This window comes from Mirounga leonina, unplaced genomic scaffold (genome assembly GCF_011800145.1).
Source record: "Mirounga leonina isolate KUSES-001 unplaced genomic scaffold, KU_Mleo_1.0 Mir_114, whole genome shotgun sequence".
NCBI classification, from domain to species: domain Eukaryota; kingdom Metazoa; phylum Chordata; class Mammalia; order Carnivora; family Phocidae; genus Mirounga; species Mirounga leonina.
In genome coordinates this window covers 28,574,801-28,596,170 of record NW_023270265.1, presented here as the reverse complement: position 1 = coordinate 28,596,170, position 21,370 = coordinate 28,574,801, and the positions used below count along the sequence as shown (strand labels likewise).

The 21,370-nt window shown below is 36.5% G+C and overlaps 1 protein-coding gene across 6 annotated transcripts in view; it reads left to right on the top strand.

Annotated features, from left to right (window-relative positions):
* The window catches only part of NT5C2 (5'-nucleotidase, cytosolic II), a 93,242-nt gene that overhangs the window by 57,138 nt on the left and 14,734 nt on the right, over positions 1-21,370 (top strand). For 4 of the 6 annotated variants that reach the window (XM_035028316.1, XM_035028306.1, XM_035028332.1 and 1 more), the window contains 4 exons: positions 15,614-15,731; positions 16,538-16,633; positions 16,963-16,986; positions 21,277-21,368. In XM_035028316.1, coding sequence (XP_034884207.1) covers positions 15,614-15,731; positions 16,538-16,633; positions 16,963-16,986; positions 21,277-21,368 — 330 coding nt within the window. Of the gene's footprint in view, positions 1-15,613; positions 15,732-16,537; positions 16,634-16,962; positions 16,987-17,518; positions 17,649-21,276; positions 21,369-21,370 lie in introns of those variants that run through there. The other 2 variants (XM_035028323.1, XM_035028349.1) reach the window with 2 other exon arrangements.

The following is a 21,370-nucleotide window of genomic DNA, read 5'->3' as shown; positions in this document are numbered from 1 at the left end:
TTGGATCCCAGCTCTACCTGGTACTAGCTCTTGGCTACCAGCATGTTGCTTAACCTCTCTGAGTCTCAGTTTCTTCATTTAATAATAATAAAAAAAAGGGTATGTATGTCAGGGGGTGGTGGGGTGGGCAATAAACTACTGGTATAAGGTTTAAATGAAATAATGTATATAAAATGATGAATGCAATGAAAGTAGTTCTCTTGCTGTAACTGGTGATACCAAGTAGTGATATACTGGACTGGAGTTGTTAAGGGAAAATCCAAGGAATAAGGAAAAAAATGTCAACCTTAAACTCATTTATGTTCCTGTATATTGTAGAAAAACCTGGAATGCTGGACAGATGGCAGTGGAATCTTTCATCACTCTTTTGTTTTTGAATTTTCTTTTTTAAGTATTGCAGATGATCATGAACTTAATAGAAAGTTGAACTTCTTTTCTGAATAGATTTTTAATGTCAAGGTATTTGGCATCAGATTATGTTTCCATAGAAATTACTGTTTTTAGTGAAGGGTTATTTCTCAACAGGATCATGGTGACGGAATGGATTTCTGAGAAATGGTCCTTATATAAATTTAAAATTTTTTCTTTATGACAATGGTATCACTGATAAGCTTCTAATAAGTGCAAGGGGAACTATTTTTTTGAAACCATAAAGAACTCTTTTAAGTGAAAAGTAGTTGACCTTTGCGGTTGCATGAAAGACTTAAACATGCAGTAAGTTCCATGGAATTAACATCAAAATTATATATGTATAATTGTTAAATTTTCAGAAGTCTTTACCCCAAGGGAGAGTAGGGTGGGGAGAGGGTTTGTTAATATTTACTTAATGCCCTTCACAGATATAGAGTGACTCTTGGTTTAGGATTATGAAAATGTATTATTTCTTTCTTTCTTTCTTTTTTTTTTTTTTAAAGATTCTATTTATTTATTTGAGAGAGAGAATGAGAGACAGCACAAGAGGGAAGAGGGTCAGAGGGAGAAGCAGACCCCCCGGCCGAGCAGGGAGCCCGATGCGGGACTCGATCCCGGGACTCCAGGATCATGACCTGAGCCGAAGGCAGTCGCTTAACCAACTGAGCCACCCAGGCGCCCGAAAATGTATTATTTCTAAATTGGTTCATTTATTGTTTTGTTTTGTAAGCTCTACACCCAATGTGGGGCTCAGACTCACAATCCTGAGATCACATGCTCTAACGACTGAGCCAGCCAGGTGCCCCTATGACTTGGTTCATTTAAATCACCTTGACTTTTCTTTTTTCAATCATGCCTGCCTTTTTCTTTCTTTTTATTGCCCCCTCTTGAGCTCAAAGATCCAGAAAGAGACACATTCCAATTTTTTTCTGGCTTTAACACCTTTAAGGTTCTGAGCCATTTTGGTAAGTCCAACAATCAGTTCCTTATTTCTGTTACCAAGTAATACCAGTGGGTGTCATGGTCAGTGTCCAGTCCTTCTCATTTTTCTGAGAAATTGTCAGGAGGAAAAGAACATTTATTAAGCATGTACTATATGTGCTAGAAAATGTATTTATGTACAGTGTACCATTTAATCCTCACAGTAGCCCACTGAGGTGGAGATTACTACCTCCATTTTACAAATAGTTCACCAAGTCAAGAGGTAAAAAAACTTGTACATAGCTAGCAACTGACTGAAGAATCATAGCTGGAATGCAGACCAATCTTACGCTTCTCCTAGCTGTTACAGGATCAGAAATTATTTGTTAACCTCTCAATGAGAAATCAAGAGAAAAAGCTCATAAATAAGCAAAATTATCCTTTGTTGTTTTTTTGTTTGTTTTTTTCAAAAATTGAAATCCTCTCTAGGGCAAATGCATCTTTGTCTTGCATTTGAATATAATCCTTATCCTTAGAATACAGAAAGTTTAACACAGTTTTTCTTTTGTTTATTTTTTAGACGTAATCATAGGGGAATAAAGCCTCAAGAGTACTGTGTAAATACTCTATTCCAGATGTTGTTAGAATTATAAAGTTGTACGTTTTTTTTTAAATCTTGGGAGGAATTGAAAATATATGTTAGACTCCCCTTTTGAATTTTTCTGCCCTCCTCTCCTTCCAGGCCATATCACTAGCCACCAGGGATGAAATCCAGTTATCTCAAACCTAAGCATTTTGCATTAATAAACTTAAAGTGGAGAGAGAAGACAGAATAAAGTTATTAAAATAGTACCAGGGAAGAAATTAAGAGAAACTAGTTCTTGCTAAATCAGAGGATTATCTTGCTACTAGCAGGAGTATCTCGGGACCTTTGATCTGTCATCTTATCCTGTCATGCATAGTAGATGCATTGGATGGTCTTGTTTTACTGTTTTTGGAATTGAGTCAACTCGAGATTTAAATGAATGCTTTTTTGCATGGTGTATTTACTTGGACGAAAGTCCAGGGCACTCGGATCATGTTTCTGTCAGCTATTGTATATGTTCACGAAACTTACTGGCATTAACAGCATTTAAAGGAGAAAACACAATCTAAAGTAAGAAGTATTATATATTGTATATTATTATTATGCTGTCACCGAAGACCTCTCAAACCAGGTAGAGTATCTTTTCCCCTCCCTTTTTAAAATTGTGGTAAATATACATAAAATTTACTGTTTTATTTATTTTAAATGTATAATTAGTGGCATTAAGTACATCGACAATGTTGTGCAACCCTCACCACTATCCATTTCCACAACTTTTTCATCATCCCAAACAGAAACTGTACCCATTCAGCAATAACTTCCCATCACCTCTTCACCTCAGCCCCTATAACTTCTAATTTACTTTTTTCTGTGAATTTACCTATTCTAGATATTTCATATGAGTGGAATCATAATATTTGTCCTTTTGGTTCTGGCTTATATCTCTTAGTATAATGTTTGAAGTTTCGTCCATGTTCTAGCATGTATCAGAATTTTAATCCTTACTAAGGCTGAATAATATTCTGTTATATGTACATATGACATTTTGTATATGTCATCCATCTGTGGATATTTGGGTTGCTTCCACCTTTTGGCTATTTTGAATAATGCTGCTGGGAACATTGGTATTCAAGTATCTGTTTGAGTCTTTGTTTTCATTTCTTCTGGGTATTTACCCTGGAATGGAACTGGTGAATCATATAGTAATTATATGTTTAACTTTTTTAGAAAACCTGAACTGTTTTCCATCGTGGCTGTACCATTTTACATTTCCACTAGCAGTGCATGAGGGTTCCAATTTGTCCACATCCTTGACAACACTTGTTATTTTCAGATTTTTGTTGTTGTTTTGATAATAGTCATTTTAATCGGTGTGAGGTTGTATCTCATTGTGCTTTTGATTTACATTTCCCTCGTGGCTGGTGATGTTGAGCACCTTCATATGCTTAGTAGCCATTTGTGTGGTATATCTTATTTGGAGAAATGTCTATCTTAGTCCTTTGTCCATTTCTTAATTGGATTGTTTGGTTTGTTGAATTATAGGAGCTCTTTAAATATTTTGGATATTAATCTCTTATCAAATATATAACTTGCAGATATTGTTTATCATTCTGTGGGTTGCCTTTTCATTCTTGATAGTGTCTTTTGATGCAGAAAATTTTTTTTTTTTTAAAGATTTTATTTATTTATTTGACAGGGAGAGACACAGCGAGAGAGGGAACACAAGCAGGGGGAATGGGAGAGGGAGAAGCAGGCTTCCTGTAGAGCAGGGAGCCCGATGCGGGGCTCGATCCCAGAACCCTGGGATCATGACCTGAGCCGAAGGCAGACGCTTAATGACTGAGCCACTCAGGCGCCCCGATGCAGAAAAGTTTTTAATTTTTATGAAGTCCAATCCATCTATTTTTTCTCGTTGGCTGTGATTTTGCTGTTGCAAGAAATCATTATCAAAACCAATATAACAAAGATTTTCTCCTACGTTTTCTTCTAAGAGTTTTATAGTTTTAGCCCTTATGTTTAGATCTTTGGTCCATTTTGAGTTAATTTTTATATGTGGGGTAAGGTAAGGATCCAGCTTCATTCTCTTGCATGTGGATATCCAGTCTTGCCAGTGGTGTTGAGAATGGTCTCCCTGAATGGTCTTGGCATCCTTGTAAAAAATCATTTGACCATATATGCACCAGATGGCACTTCTTAAAAATAAAATATATGACAATGTAAACGTTTGTGTTGTGCTTCAGCATTTCTTTTTAAAGAAAGTTGAGGCTCCTTGTAACAGTAATGAATTAATTTAATATGGAACATTAGCTGAATGGAACTTAACTGTGGCTAGTGTATAAACTGGATATATCTGTTGAAGTTCTTAGTGTGACAACAGTGTCTGTTAAAGTTTCCTGAAAAGTTTTTGGTATAAACTAAGGAAGATAACCTATCTCAGAAAAGCCAGAGAAATTCTCATTGTCCCACATTATGAGAGAGTACTCAGGGCATCCTTCTAGAAAAATGTAGTAGAACTTGTACATTACCTTACTCTACATTCTCCCAGATTGTCTCTATACAAGAGATTTTTGTGTTAGGGAATGAGCACCTCTAAGTCATTGAAAATTATTAACCTGTTTATATCCTCTGACTTATTCTTGGGGGATTTATCACTTTGTGAATGGATCAAATGTATGAAGTAGAAGATTAAAAGAATATAAAAATAATTGTCATTTGATAAGTAAATGTGTTCATTATCCCTCTTAGTGATCTTTTTTTTTTCTAAAGGGACTTTTAAACTGGGTTTTTGTTTGTTTTTCTGAAACAATAGAGTAAGGGGATAAGTTGAGTGTTTGAACAGAGAAACTAGGGTAATCGATAAAAAGAAGAAACACCTCCCAAAACAAATGATCCCTTTCCAAAAAGAAAAAACTAGGATTGTGGTTGATAAAATTATTAATAAAAATAAATGACAAAACACCCACAAACAAAATAAAAATCTAACCAGTATGTATTGTGCAAGGCATAATGCCTCAGGGAGTGATTATTTTGAATGGGAGAAGGCTCATTTCGATGAGTAAGTTCCACTATGTTTGTCCTCAACTCAGAAAGAAGAATTGTGAAGATGAAAATTGATAATTTAGTACTAGAGTACAATCAGTGATTAGTATCAAGGATCCATTCAGAATAAGCTGAACTCTATAGAGCCTATGATTGAATGGGTTTGCGTAACTGGAGGGTTCTTTATTTATAGTATTGACTGTAAAGCAATAAAATATACTTTTATGTAAATCTCCAAAAGGGATTTGAGGTGCCTTGCAAAATTAAACACATATAACATGGGTCAAGAGACTATTTATAAAAGAAAGCCTGTAATAAAATATGCTTCCAAATAGATATCCTTCATAAAGTCACCTTATTAGGGAAAACTTACTCCAGTATTGCTGTCATTTCTCTTTCTCTTCTTTCTTTCTTTTTTAAGATTTTATTTTTAAGTAATCTTTACACCTAGCGTGGGACTTGAACTCACAACCCTGAGATCAAGAGTTCTCATGCTGTACCGACTGAGCTAGCCAGGTGCCCTTTTGCTGTCATTTCTTGGACATTTTAGGAATTCTTTTGGAATTGTTTTCATAACCAGTTTATAAAGACAAGAAAACCTGCTTCATTAAGTAGTCACCTGTTTTTTAATCCACTTTGATTTGCCCTTTTATTAACTCGTTGTTCTGAATAACTTTTCCCCCCCTTTATTTTGGAATGATTTTTGTTTGTTTGTTTTTTTAAGTAGGCTCCATGCTCAGTGTGGGATTCGAACTCACAACCCTAAGATTAAGAATTGCATGCTCTACGGACTGAGTGAGCCAGGTGCCTTGTTTTTCTTCCCTTTAAATTAAATTCATCATCTGTTCACGAAAAATGTGCTACCAGGGAGGATATCTAGAAAAATGTGCTATAGACTCTGAAAGTAATTTTGAAAGAATTTTAAACTTGTTCTGAGTAATGTTTGCATTATTGGAATAAATATATATTGACTTGGGGAGTGATTATTTTGAATGGGAGAAAGCTCAGTTGGATGAGTAAGTTCTGTTATGTTTGCTTTTAAAAGACATTATTTGGGGAGGGGGTGGGGAAAATAAAAGGCATTATTTTATGTCACATCTCATAATGTAGCTTGATTATTTTCATTTCACAATTGTTTTTTTGTTTGTTCTGTTTTGGTGTAGTTGTCTTTTAGAGAGAGAGAACTTAGAAGTTATTTTGGAATAAATTTACTGAGCCTTAGGTAAAAATACTTTGCCTTCTTTATTAGTTTGTTTTGTTTAACTGAACTAAGCTATTTTTTTTAAAGCTATTGTTGATGGCATGCCCAGTTTAAAATTCTTCTCCCATGTTTACACTCTTGTTTTCTTTGGCCCAACATATCACCTTACGTGTTAACTTTGATTTCCTACGAGTATTAATATATGATAATACTAATCAGTACTTTCATACCAAAAGAGCAGTGCTTTTGGCAGAACGATTTTCTCATCAAGACTGTAAGATTGGGGCACCTGGGTGACTCAGTCGGTTAAGTGTCTGCCTTCGGCTTAGGTCATGATCCCGGGGTCTTAGGATGGAGCCCCACATTGGGCTCCCTGCTCAGTGAGGAGCCTGCTTCTCCCTCTCTCCACCCCCCGCTTGTGCTCTTTCTACCCCCCTGGTTGTGCTGTCTCTCCCTAACTCTCTCTCAAATAAATAAAATCTTAAAAAAAAAAAGACTGTAAAATTGACAGCATTAATATAGTTAAAAAATTTCTGAGCAATACTTAATTTGGAAGGCTCTTATTATAACTGCTGATAAAAGACAGTTCTAGTATGGCATTGCCCTCTAAGTGGGAAGGATATTTAAGCAGTAGTTAAAAGATCACCCAGGGACACCTGGGTGGCTCAGTTGGTTAAGCGACTGCCTTCGGCTCAGGTCATGATCCTGGAATCCCGGGATCGAGTCCCGCATCGGGCTCCCTGCTCAGCGAGGAGCCTGCTTCTCCCTCTGACCCTCCCCCCTCTCATGTACTCTCTCTCATTCTCGCTCTCTCAAATAAATAAATAAATCTTTAAAAAAAAAAAAAAAGTCTTAACATCAGGGGTACCTGGGTGGCTCAGTCGTTAAGCATTTGCCTTTGGCTCAGGTCATCATCCCAGGGTCCTGGGATCGAGCCCCGCATCGGGCTCCCTGCTCTGTGGGAAGCCTGCTTCTCCCTCTCCCACTCCCCCTGCTTGTGTTCCCTCTCTACCTGTGTCTCTCTCTGTCAAATAAATAAATAAAAATCTTAAAAAAAAAAAAAGTCTTAACATCAACTACATTGGAATTAAAATTTTTTAAAAATTTAAGGGGCGCCTGGGTGACTCAGTCGGTTAAGATCCAACTCTTGATTATGGCTCAGGTCTTGATCTCAGGGTGGTGAGATTGAGCCCCACAATGGGCTCAGCATGGAGTCTGCTGGAGATTCTCTCTCCCTCTGCCCCTCCCCCTGTTTGTGCACGGGCACCCTTTCTCTCTCTCAAATAATAAATCTTTAAAAAATTTTTTTTAATTTAAAAAGAGTAACATAATAATTACTTTTGATCCATCATCTTTTTTCTGCATATACATTCTCTGAATGTTTGCTTTATCCTGGAGTCAAGCTGTATAATGAAGATTTAAGGTTAAACCCTGTGTATAAAATCCTGCTAGGTCAGGGAACTCTAATAGTGGGGGTTACCTAGGCAGATCATGAGGTGATTCTTATTCTTTCAATCTTTGGGAACATTTGTTTGGTTTGACAGTCATACAAAGGAATCAAATTCAGGTAATTACAGTTGTTCTGTCCTAATTGTTATGGCACTGTGGTAGGGGACCACATTAAGTGCATAAAGATTCCTTTATTTCCTAAGTTTTTTTTTATCCACCTTCTCAATTTTTCTTTGAGATGAATAGAATAACAGGATTATCTAGGATACTCTGTGGTTATTGAAGAATTAATTTACTTCCATCTGGATTAACAATTCAGTAAGTACGTAAATTCTGTTTACTTTGAGACTCTGAGGAGGATAGTCAAAACATTTTAATTAGGTGGGAAAACTTATGTGGAAGTATATGACCTAAAGTCTACGCTAGACTTTGCACACTGGTGGCCCACGGACCCAGTTCAGACCACAGACGATAGTTGGCTCAAATAGAGTTTGTTGGTTTTTAAAATTGAGTTAAAAATTGAGAGCTAGACTACTGGGTATTTACCCCAAAGATACAAAAGTAGGGATCCGAAGGGGTACGTGCACCCCGATGTTTATAGCAGCAATGTCCACAATAGCCAAACTGTGGAAAGAGCCAAGATGTCCATCGACAGATGAATGGATAAAGAAGATGTGGTATATGTATACAATGGAATATTATGCAGCCATCAAAAGGAATGAGATCTTGCCATTTGCAACGACGTGGATGGAACTGGAGGGTATTATGTTGAGTGAAATAAGTCAAACAGAGAAAGACATGTATCATATGATCTCACTGATATGAGGAATTCTTAATCGCAGGAAACAAACTGAGGGTTGCTGGAGTGGGGGGTGGGGTGGGAGGGATGGGGTGACTGGGTGATAGACACTGGGGAGGGTATGTGCTCTGGTAAGTGCTGTGAATTGTGCAAGACTGTTGAATCTCAGATCTGTACCTCTGAAACAAATAATGCAATATATGTTAAGAAAAAAAAAGAAGAAGAAGAAGGTAGCGGGAGGGGAAGAATGAAGCGGGGGGAAATCGGAGGGGTAGACGAACCGTGAGAGACGATGGACTCTGAAAAACAAACAGGGTTCTAGAGGGGAGGGGGGTGGGAGGATGGGTTGGCCTGGTGGTGGGTATTGAGGGCACATTGTGCATGGAGCACTGGGTGTTATGCACAAACAATGAATCATGGAACACTTCATCTAAAACTAATGATGTAATGTATGGGGATTAACATAAGAATAAAAAATAAATTAATTAATTAAAAAAAATTGAGAGCTAGAAGTAAAAATTTAGGCTGGCTGTTACCACACAATTGGCAACATTTGGCTCTAGTTCCCATAGGGTAGCTGAGTATGAGTAGCTAAGTAGCTACTTCCCCCTTTAGGTAAGACATGCACCAATGCTTAGCCCATTTTGCATAATAATTGGACACTGATAGAGATGTTTGGAACATATTACCTGAATCTGAATCTCAGAAAGTCTGTCTGGTGAACTTTAAAGTACCTTGAGATATTGGCTATAAAAATGAACTATCTGTTTAAGGTTGAATAAATCATACATAGTTTTTAAGAAGATTTCCTGGGCTGGGTTAATTGGCCCTTTTTCTGTTCCTCTGTACCTCTCTAGTCACATTATGGAATTGATCCTCTAAAATTTATTATAAATATCTAATTGTATATCCCTGTAGTACCCTTTGAGCTCCTTCAAGCCACTGACCATGGTTGTTTTTTGTTCTTAGCATCTAGTAGCTGGTACACAGTAGGCATCCAAGTGTTTGTTACTTTACTGTAACTTTAGTACAGGCGCTTTTGTTTTAGTAAAAGCATTTGAGTGTGATGATCTGTTCTTATTTTGGTGAAAAAAATTACATAATAGCTGTTTGAATTTTAAAATTACAGGCAGCTCCTTTGGTTAAGGAGGATTTTTAAAGTTGTCTCAAATTTTCAGTTTTTCTGTTTTGAATCGAAAACCGTACTTTCTGAATGGAAACTACATGTATCATGGTGAGCACTGCGTAATATATCTGTTGTGCACCTGACACTAATATAACATTGTATGTTTTTTCATTTTATTTTAAAATAGTAATAATTTTTTAAACAAATCTCTTGCTTACCATTTAATTTTGCTTTTGCAGTGAACTGAAATTGGCAGTCTTCCAAATTCCCCTTATTTATTTATTTACATTCTTAAACTATTTGGGAGTTGGTTTTATTTTATATTACTAAAAGTGTTGCATGGCATCTAGCTTTTGTATTTTAAGTAAATTAAAATTAAGATCATTTTTAGAAATCCTCAATATCTTTTTAGGATCATTTGTGATCTCTTGGATTAGAGATAGAAGTTTTTACTATGTGTTATTGTGTTAGGGTTTTCAAATAGTTTTGAAAAGTGGGAAAAGTCCTCTGCTGCTTATATGAGAATTGTAAAGTTTTATTTAAAATCTCCTTAATGAAGGGCGCCTGGGTGGCTCAGTCGTTAAGTGTCTGCCTTCGGCTCAGGTCATGATCCCAGGGTCCTGGGATCGAGTCCCGCATCGGGCTCCCTGCTCTGCGGGGAGCCTGCTTCTCCCTCTCCCACTCCCCCTGCTTGTGTTCCCTCTCTCGCTGTGTCTCTCTCTGTCAAATAAATAAATAAAATCTTTAAATAAATAAATAAATAAATAAATAAAATCTCCTTAATGAAAATGTGAATCAGTTTGCCTTTTCTGGTTCTAGTCTCAGAGAACCAACATTGCATAACCTAAATAGAGAAGGTTGATGTTAATCACATTCACAGCATAAAAACAAGCTATTCTTGGGTGGTTGGGTTGGATATTTGTTTTTCATAATGATTGGTGGTGGTGGTTTTTCCTAGTTGTAATGTTTTAGGACTTTTAGATATTATATTTGATCATTTTTGCTCTTTTATTTAATGCCATCTTTCACAAAAAAGTTTGAGGAGTCAAACCATATGTTTTTAAAAACCTAAATGTCTCTAGGGAAAATGACTCCCTATAAAGTTAAACATAGTGCATATCTTAAAAGTGTCAATACCTTATATGTATCTTCAAGTCAGTTATTTTACTAGACTAGGTAGTTTCTCTGACTATAATAGTAAGACCCTGCTTACTGAGGGCAAATACCACTGATAGAATCAAAATAAAGTTTTGCTTCTATTCCACATTTAGACATCTGGTTAGATTTTTAGCAGCGTGAAGTTGGTTCTTGTCTGTAACAAGATGACAAATTTAGGTGTTGGAAGGGTAGAAAATTAGGTAGTTAGGAACATGGGTGCTTAACAGCAAGATGAGACTGCTCTGGTTTATTCTCGTATCCTTATTTAGCCTGTTTCACTTACTGTAGTTCAATTTTAAATATTGTTTACCAGCTACATTCAGTTTCTGTCATATAAACCTGAAATGTGCTAGAGAAAATAAACTAAGACAAAATAAATTTATTTTTCTGTTTATCTTTTAACTTAATATTTCAGGATCAGACTTGGCTTGTATTCCAGGCTCAGGGTGTCAGAATATTTAAATAATGCACAACACTTAGGCTTATCTTCAATACCCTTGTTTTGTTATGGCCATTTAGACGAATTTTAGTGATGGTCAGAGGCTTCTAAATAGGAGGGCAGTAACTCCTGTAAATACCAATATCCAAATGGTGTCTCTCTGTTCCAGCCCATCGCAACAGTTTTAAAACCAGTTTTTGTTTTTGTTTTTGTTTTGTTTTGTTGCTTTGTTTTGTTTTTTAACAGGAGAGCCAGTGTAACTCCTTCAAGACTGGAGTGACACTCTGCATCTGCATCTGCCTCATGTGAGTTCTCATTTTGGCAGCAACACTCTGCTAGGCTGGAACCTCTGTAGAGGTTTGCCCTTCCTTTTTCTAAAATCTATAAACTACTATACACAGTGTGTCTTGGTGGCAAAGGTAACAAGTGCATGAGAATTTTAGACTTCCCTGCAGAAAGATTCTGGCTCATTTCAGAGACGGTCTCCTCTAACATAGGTTCTATCTTGTATGCACAACATTTCTCAAAACAGAGCCTGTAACTTTCATCCCCACAACACATAGTTGATATTTTTTGGAGAACTGTTTTCCTTACAGATTATGGAGTAAAGAATATCTTTAAGTGCTCTCAGTAGCTTCAGCTTTCAAAGCTTTGGTGGTTCTCTTTATAGTCTAGTTACGTAACCCGAGAACACCGTGTACTGCTCTGGTGGCTGAAGCACTCCTCTTTTTTGGACTCTGGCCCCTGAAATAACTTCTTCCTTTGTCTTTGAACATTGGGTAAATTAGGTTAGGCCTGAGGACTTTTTTGAAGAAGAAATAAGCAGTGAATGTGTGAGGTTATGCTTACTCTGAACCTATTTTGGCTGTGTTTTGGAAAGTCAGTTGTAAGAATTGAGCTTGAAGTTATCATTTACTTGCCAGTTTTGCAAGAGAAATTGAAATTAGAGCCTTTGCAGCTGTGGAGAGGCCTAGAGCCATACAGTCGGAGGTGATGCATATGGTTCCCCACAGGTATCAAGGCTGACTTTGAAGGGCCTGGTAATTAAAAAAAGGAATTTTGCTTTTATTTATTTATTTTTCAAGGAATGGTGATCTTTGTAGGCTTTGGGACTAGTCATTTTTGCTACCAGGTCAGAACAAAGTGTGACTATTCAGTTTATTCCCAAGAGACACTTAGAACAAAACATCTAAACTTGTGATCTGTGCAGCTACGGTTCTGCTTCTCCAGCCCTGCTTGTACTGTATAGTGCTCTAGCGGATGACTTAATGACCTGGGAATGCGTGTTACTGAAATGATTATCCGGGAAGCTTATGAGAAAATGTCAATAGCTTGTAGGTCTAACTGATTAATATAGAGCTTAGTGAAATAGATCGTGTTGTCAAAGTGGAACTTGAGCTCTCTTTGCTAAATCCATTCCCACCTGTGACTAGAGCAGTTTATTTTGGACTAGGTGAAAGAAACTGGAGGGAGGGTAGTGTGTTTCCACACCTAGGCTTAAGTTTTGGTGGCCTATGTAATCTAGACATTCATTTTTAACAGTGGTAGTATATCCCTCCACAAAGAGCTTTGGATGAGACTCAGGGAGCCCTAAATTCTGGTTTAAGTTTACATTTGTACTTGCTATGTAACTTCAGGTCAGCAAATGGGGAAAATACATTGTATTTTTAGAAAGTACCCTAAACTCTTTGGGTAAAAAGAAATTTAAAGTATTTATTTCTGTAGGTGGAATTTAGAAAGTCACTTCAGTTGAACACTTGGGAAGTTCTGTCCTGGAATAAAGATAAATGTGGCAAGTGTATAGTGTTTTATTTTCTGCTGTTTTAGGGTTTGTGCTGGCAAAATGGGGATTAGATTTGGGGTTCAATCCAAAATTTCTCAAAAACACAGGTTTTAATCACCATTACTCCATCACTGTAATTACCTGATCTCTAACTAGGGAAAATGGCTCATTTAGGGGTGAGCTTGGGTGGGGCTGATTAAGGTTTGTTTGGGTTTTTTTACTCCCATTCTTAAGGTGTATCCAGCAAATTATTCTTCTGAAAAAAATTAATAATTGAGAATATTTTGTATGGGCCAAATCCTGTAAGAATGAATGTCAGTGGATTATCCAAACTGTTTAACTATACTGGAATTTTATTTCATTAAATATTGTTTGAAATAAGTGGGTCTTTGTTAGGATTGAGAAAGTTTTTGTTTTATGGAAATTTTGTTAAAAGAGATTTACTCTCAGTTGAAGTGGAAGCACAGTGTTGGGTGAGAGAGATTATTTTATATTCTCAGAATAATTCAGATCAACACCAGTCAATACTACTTTCCTGGTTTTATTATAATACACCAGCTCTTATTCTTTTAGTATGTATGAACATACAAGCACTTCCTTTACCACAGTGTACATCATTTAGATTTAAGAATTCCACACTCTTGGATTCCAAAAGGGGTTTTTTTGTTTGTTTGTTTGGGGTTTTTTTTTTTGGTGGGAGAGGGTGATGATGGGTATGGAATTGAACAGAGAAAATATATAGCTGGTTTTGAGAATATTAGTGTAGCATTAGCATTAGATTATTTTTACCCCTGAGATGACAAAGAAATGACAGCTACTTTTGGCGTTGTTCTGAGGAGATGAGACTCAAGCGCCTCATTCTCCTAAAGGGCCTTAAAAATTTTAGGCTTTTTAAATACGACAAATATTTATTAAAAGATTCTGAAAGCTCACCCTGCTTTTTTAACATTACAACTTAATTTAAAAATAACAGATATATACATTAATATGTTACAAGTTGTAAAAGTACAGAAGATACACGAAAGTATACTTCCTTCCCCATCTCTTAGCTACTCAGGTCCCTTCTGTGGAGGTGACCAGTATTATTGGTTTCTTTTATGTAGTTCCAGAAATATTCTAAAAGATGGCTTTTGGCAAGGAAAAGTTGAATAGTACTCATTAACATATTAGCACTAATTTGGGTTGGCAGACTAATTGCAGTGAAAAATCAGTTTGAGCCATAGACTATTAATTGTGGATAGAAGAACAGTAATATAATAACAACAACAACAACTGCATTATTGTGAGATAAAAATGAATAGATTTTTTTTGCCTCATTTGGCATTTAGCAAGATTGAAGGTCTTTTTATTTTTTATTTGTCTTTTTAATACAGCTCACCCACTCCTAGAGACTGAATGAAAGATGCTTACCTAAATATTGCATTTGGAGGAAACCTATTTAAAGGAGCAACATTTTCTTTATGCTGAACTGCAGTGATGATTCTAAAAAGTTTTTTTATTACAGAATATTTCAAAGATACATAATAGTAGAAAGAAACCCCCATATTAAAAAATCCATTTTATTTCACCTGTAACAAACTCAGTAGGCTTTTTTGGTAGGTAAGGATATATATATTTTATACATACACTTGCATATACCCATCCTTCTATAATCACATCTCATAAAATGAGTCCTAATTCTTTTTTAAATGTGTATTTCCAGTTTTATTCAGAAATAATTGACATATATCACTGTATAAGTTTAAGGCATACAAAAAAATAAGGCATACAGCATGGTGGTTTGATTTACATATATTGGAAAATGATTACCATAATAGCTTCGGCTAACATCCATCTTTTGATATACGTAAAATAAAAAGAAAAGAAAGAATAAAGGGAAAAAAATTTTTTTTCTCCTTGTGATGAGAACTCTTAGGATTTACTCTCTTAACATTCCTGAGTGGTGTTAGCTAAAGTCCTCATATTGTCCATTACATCCCTAGTACTTATTTATCTTATAACTGAAGTTTGTACCTTTTGATCACCTTCCTCCAATTCTCCCTCTCCCTACCCCCAGTCATAATTCTTTAATATCTAATTCCCGGTACACATCCAGATTTTCCTAATTGTCCCAGACATGTTTTTTTATGGTTGATATTGCAGCAATAACTTAAAATGCAAATTTGATGGCTTTATATTATTGTTAGTGCTGATAAGAAAACAAGTTAATCCTGATAAATAGAATTATATGCTGATTGGAGAAGGAGTATAAACCAACTACCAAGCCAAATAGGGATTGTAAAAATTGGTTTTTTTTTAAAAGCTCATTTTGAAGGATTCCTACACCAATTGTACACATCAGTGAAGCCTTCAACATATATAGACCTCTCTACCTGGTTAATATCACAGCTGTGCATAGTTCCTTTTTCTGCCTTGAGATTGTGGGCATGAAAGAACAGATAAAGGGAAAAATGTTAAGTTTTCCTAGAAATGAAAGAATTATTCTGAAATGTCTGATAATTCTTGTTGCTCTTGCTCCTGTTTCCACAGACTAACAGTTGAGTTCTGTGGCTATTTGGGGCACTACAAAACATGGAGTTTGAGGGACGAGAAGAAAATGGCATATTTAGGAAGAGGGAAGAGTTGGGAAAGAGTAGAAATTCACTCATTTGTCCTTATTTTCAGTGACTGTTATTATAATGAGAACCTCTTCTTTGTACAGTGTACAAGTCCCCGGAGTATGAGTCCCTTGGCTTTGAGCTAACTGTGGAGAGATTAGTTTCTATTGGCTACCCTCAGGAACTGCTCAGCTTTGCTTATGATTCTGCATTCCCTACCAGGTAATTTTTCAAGATTTTTTTGGATTAAAATCCTTCCCTCTATCCCCCAAATTAATAATTCCAAATGTATCTCTGACCATGCCCACCCTCAAAGAAAAGAACCAAAAAAGATTCTTTGGTTTGTTTCTGGTTGTTTTTTTGGTTGATGTTGATTGTAAAATTACCATGGACTTTTCACGTATACCGTATCTTTTCTCTTCTTGAATTGAGCTTAGTTATTGTTACTGAAGATCTATTTATGGGAAAGAAGAAAGATGATTAAAACTGATGGGCAGTAATCACAGATACTCCTACCTTTTGCTCTTGGAGAGCAGTTACCTGCTTTACTAATACACTTCACTTGGTCATCAGGAGCCCTCTTGGCAGTTTGCATTTTTGGATTTGATAGGGAAGATTTAAGAGTAAGAAAATGGTATTTGAGATGCCATCATTATATGTCCCATATATAGCATCTATTAGAGGAAAATATAAGCCAGCTCATTTGTCCAAGGAAATTAAAAGACTCTTTTAGAATGGAACCACTGTATTAAGAGGAATTATAGTTCATACCTTGTTTAAGCTCTTACTCCTTACAGAAAATAGTTGTGATTATTTAGACAGAGTAAATACTTTTTATTTGCTCTGGGTTTAGTTTTTAAGATTTTATTCACTCCAGCCTCCAGGATTATATTGTTTGGGGATATGCTTGAGTTGTCATAAAGCTTGAATAAGATGGCACTGGTTTATCATGACTAAGTAATAATACTACATAAGATTGTTGCCTGTATTATTTTTATATTACTGTTGATGTCTTCATTTTCACATAGGGGACTTGTTTTTGATACACTATATGGAAATCTTTTGAAAGTTGATGCCTATGGAAACCTTTTGGTCTGTGCACATGGATTTAACTTCATAAGAGGGTGAGTACATAGAACCTTTAGCCTCTTTCTAGTGTTTCTATAGTGAAACAATATGAAGATCACCTGTCTCCCCAGATGTAATATACTTTCCTGTTCCCTCATCATTAAAGAGCAATTCTTTGCATAAGGATACTTAATAATTATTTATCAGGCAGTTAGGACCCAAACTGACTTATAAATATAGTTAGCATTTGTATTTTGTGTAAATTAAGTGGTTTCTAATTATACAGCATCCAACAAAGCTAATCTTGAAACTTGCCCAAAAAGAACTGTAGTAGCTTTGACTTATTTGAAATTCTAAGATTTTTATTTTCTCCTTTTTAATACAGTTCTCAGGTAGCTGCTCAGAAGAGGTATGTATATAAAAGTGCTTTGAAAAATTTGAAACTACAACAGTGTAAATGCTAAGATTTTTAATAGCTAACATATTATTTTTTAATCTAATGAATAGCTTCAGATATTTGGTCATGTGATTAAAATTTTTAAAAACATGGGTTAAAAAATGAATAAGGGAGATAATATTTAAAACAAGTAAGAGTAAGCTTTATTTTAATAATCAGAATATTTCCACTATTCTCACTAATTTGGACTTTCCACCCTAGTAAACAGCAGATAAAATTTAGTGTCTACTGCTTTGGTGAAACATCCCAATTTTTTCTTTAAAAATCACAATACCACAATTTGATACTTTGTCGTCGTGGCTTTACAGTTGTACATTTTCTCCACTAGTCACTACCTAATTTACTACTGACACTGCATTAGGGATGGAGCAACTCTTTTTTTTTTTTTTCTTAAAGATTTTATTTATTTATTTGACAGAGAGAGAGACACAGCGAGAGAGGGAACACAAGCAGGGGGACTGGGAGAGGGAGCAGCAGGCTTCCCGCGGAGCAGGATGCGGGACTCGATCCCAGGACCCTGGGTTCATGACCTGAGCCGAAGGCAGATGCTTAACGACTGAGCCACCCAGGAGCCCCAGGGACGGAGCAACTCTTAAAACCAAAATAGATTATGTGTCAGTCTCTCATAACTCTTCTATATGTTATTCTCAAAGGCAAAGTAGTGAAAACCACATGGTCCACATTGAAACTTTTAAAGAGACAGTATCTTTTTGGTAAATACTTTTTGTGATAAGCACAAACTAACTGTACCAGAGTATCCTTTAAATCTGAGGTCACAGCAATGCCCTATTTGGAAGTGAAGCATCTGATATAAGACTTTCCAGCTTGAAGATTTCCAAGTATACATAGAACAGTGTGAAGTAAATACCCCATCTTGACACATCTTGACACATCTGGGCAGGCCTGTGATTATATCTGCCTTTCTTTCACTGTTCCTCTCATGAGGGAGGGGTTTGTTCAAGATTCATGAATATCAGGAGACAGGATTAGAATGTAAAGCTATTGCAAATAATGCTAGCAACCTAAGCTATTTTATATGTGGATATTGTACCATAACTCAAAATTCCAATGAAGATAAACCGAGGTTCTATTTATTAATGTCTGAAAAGGGGTTTTTGTGTTATGGGGAAGGGGTAGTTCTAGAAGAAAAGGAAGGGAAGTTCTATAAATTAGTACTGCAATTAGATTTACTAACTCAGGATCCACAGACCTTCTTTCTTTCCTCAAATAAACCAATAAAGTTTCCAAATAGCTCCTTTGGAAGTACATTTAGTAGTGTTTAAAAAATAAGCCATTTACGGGTAATGCAGAATCATTCAGACAACACACTTTTTTTTTTTTAAGATTTTATTTATTTAGGGTGCCTGGGTGGCTCAGTTGGTTAAGAGTCAAAAGGAAAAGCCTGTGGAAAACGAGAGATTGAGGATGGAGGGAGAGGGAAAGTGAGCTATTGAAGCAGTACTGGTGGACAAGGCTGGAAGGGAGGTTAGGGCCACATCAGGCATAACCTTACGTGCCTTGCCAGTGAGTTGGGGCCTCTTTTTTGGACAATGGCAAAGACCTTTAAAGTTTTAGAGTAGGATAATATTGAGATCAAATCTTTATTCTGCAAGTCACAGAAAGTTAGCAGTATTCTGTACTGTTACTGTTTTCCTCCCAACTTCCAAGTCTAGCATTCCTTCCTTCTTAATTTTTATTTTAAATAAATGCTAGCCTGATTTGACCTTTTTTTTCAGATTTTATTTATTTATTTGACAGAGAGACACAGTGAGAGAGGGAACACAAGCAGGGGGAGTAGGAGAGGGAGAAGCAGACTCCTGCTGAGCAAGGAGCCCGATGCAGAGCTCAGTCCCAGGACCCCAAGATCATGACCTGAGCTGAAGGCAGACGCCCAACGACTGAGCTACCCAGGCGCCCCTAGCCTTATTTGGCTCTTAATTTAAACAAAATGTCATTGCTAACTAAATTTGTAAGTCAGTTTGGTTCTAATTGCCTAATAACTGTTAACTATCCTTATGTAAAAGAATTACTCTTTAACAATGAGGGAATAGGAAAGTCTATCTAAGGAGACAGTGTCATCTTACTAAACCTGACTGAGGAAAGCACATCATTACTATTCCCTTCCACCTTAATCTTCATTACAGAAAACCTTAGAAGGCTAGAAAATGAGATATTCTACGTAGTTATTCCTTATTGGGAACTCTTATTTCAGAAGGTGACTAAGACCAGGAGCTAATATGATTTTCTATTCCTAACTAGAGTCTATGCCATTGGTAGTTAACAGACCCAAGTAGGAATTTACCCAGATTACTCTGATATGAATTTTAAATTTGATGTCCTTTAGAGTACTTAATCTCTGTATATTCATTGTGAGAACTGTGCATTTTTAAAATATTTTATTTTTAAGCACGCTCTACACCCAGTGTGGGGCTCAAACTCACAACCCCAAGATCCAGAGTCACACGCTCCACCTATTAAACCAGCCAGGCGCCCTGAGAATTGTGCCTTTTTATATTTTAGTTTTTCTTCTTTTGGGTTTCTCTGTACTATTTTTATTAATTCTATCCCCTTCCTCTTCTTGGAGTGTTTCATTTCACTCTCCAGGGTTCTTGGGCATCTCTAACAACTTTTATCTGTTTTGCTGGTTTTCCTTTTAACCCTAAATGTCCTCCATGGGTCTGTTCTGTCTTCTTTTTTTTCCTCTGAACTGCAAGTGGCCTCATCTACTGTAACAGTCTTCATGACTTCATCTGTTACCTGTGTGTAGATGACCCCAGTTCTCTCTGAAGTCTGAATCTCTGTTTTAAGTTCTTGACCTTTATTACTAATTGCCTATAAAAATCTGTTTACTTTGAACTTAATGTATCCAAAATAGAATTCCTCTTAGATCTACGTCTTATCCAGTTTTCATATTGCTATTAAGGGTACCACCACCCTCTCAGGGACACCTTCATGTGAGCATCATCATCTTTGACTCTCATGTCCCTCATCTGCCACAGCCAGTCAGTTGCCTGGTCTTGGCCTTGGCAGTCTCTCATGATTAACGCTTCCCTTTAATTTCCTGTGCCACCACTCTAGGACAGACCCTACCTGCTCTCATCTGGAAGACTACAGTAACCACTTAACTGATTTCCCAGTCCTTTGTGTCAGTTAGCTTTTACTGCATAATAAATTACTTCAAAACTTAGTGGCTTAAAACAGTGACCATTTTATTTAGCTCCAAATTCTGAGAGTCATCTGGGCAGTTCTGGGGTTGTTCTGCTGGTCTGGCATGGCCTCACTCACATGTTTGGCATTTGGCAGCCTGTGGCTGGCCTCATTTCTGTATGTAGTCTTTTATCTTCCAGCAGGTTATGTCACTCATTCACTCAGTAGTCTCAGAGGTGCAGTGCAGCAAGAGTAGGCAAGCCCCAATATGCAAGTGTTTTCCAAGCCTCTGCTTGGATACCTAGTTGCTGCTACTCAAGCCTGTATTTGAGGATGGAGAAATAGACTGAGCCTCTTAATCAGAGGAAATACAAAGTCACACATTACAATGCATAGGGAGAATTTGTAGCCATTTTTGCAACATAATCACATTTCTTTCTTCTTTTTATCCTAAAACTGTTACTAGTTGCATATTTTTATAATTCAGCTCTGATGGTTTTATCCCTTTGCTTAAAAACCGTCAGTGGCAAAAACCAACCAAACACAAACAAAAAAATCCAAAAAAACCCCGTTGCCCCTGAATGAAAAATAACAATAGCACGATCTGCCTCAATTCATCTTTCTAGCTTTATTTTCGTCTGCTCCCCTCACTCTTCTCCAGTTGGACTAGTATTTGAATTGGTCTACCGAGCCTTTAAGGACCAGCTCCTATGCCCCCTTTTTCATGAATCCTTGCTAGATTTCCCTTTCCTCACTCCCACATTCATTTTTTTTCTACCCCTTTAGTTGAAATGGTCCCCTCTTCCTCCATTTTCTCATAGCTCTCTGCACCTCTCTTTAGGCAGTTGTGATTTTTTTTTAACCTGGTGATAATTGTTTGTGTATGTGACTTACCTCCCTTACCAGACTGAGAACTTTTTAAGGGCTGGAACCTGAGCTTGTTTATCTTCGTAGCTACTCATGTGTAATATTTAGAACCCTTCCTTGAATGTAGCCACCAACATATTTGAATGAATTTTTAAATGATGAAATTTCTGATAGCTATTACAATGTTCATTTCTTGAATATCAGTTAATTTAAAGTTTTTTCTTTCAGACCAGAAACTAGAGAGCAGTATCCAAATAAATTTATTCAACGAGATGACACTGAAAGATTTTACATTCTGAACACACTATTCAATCTACCAGGT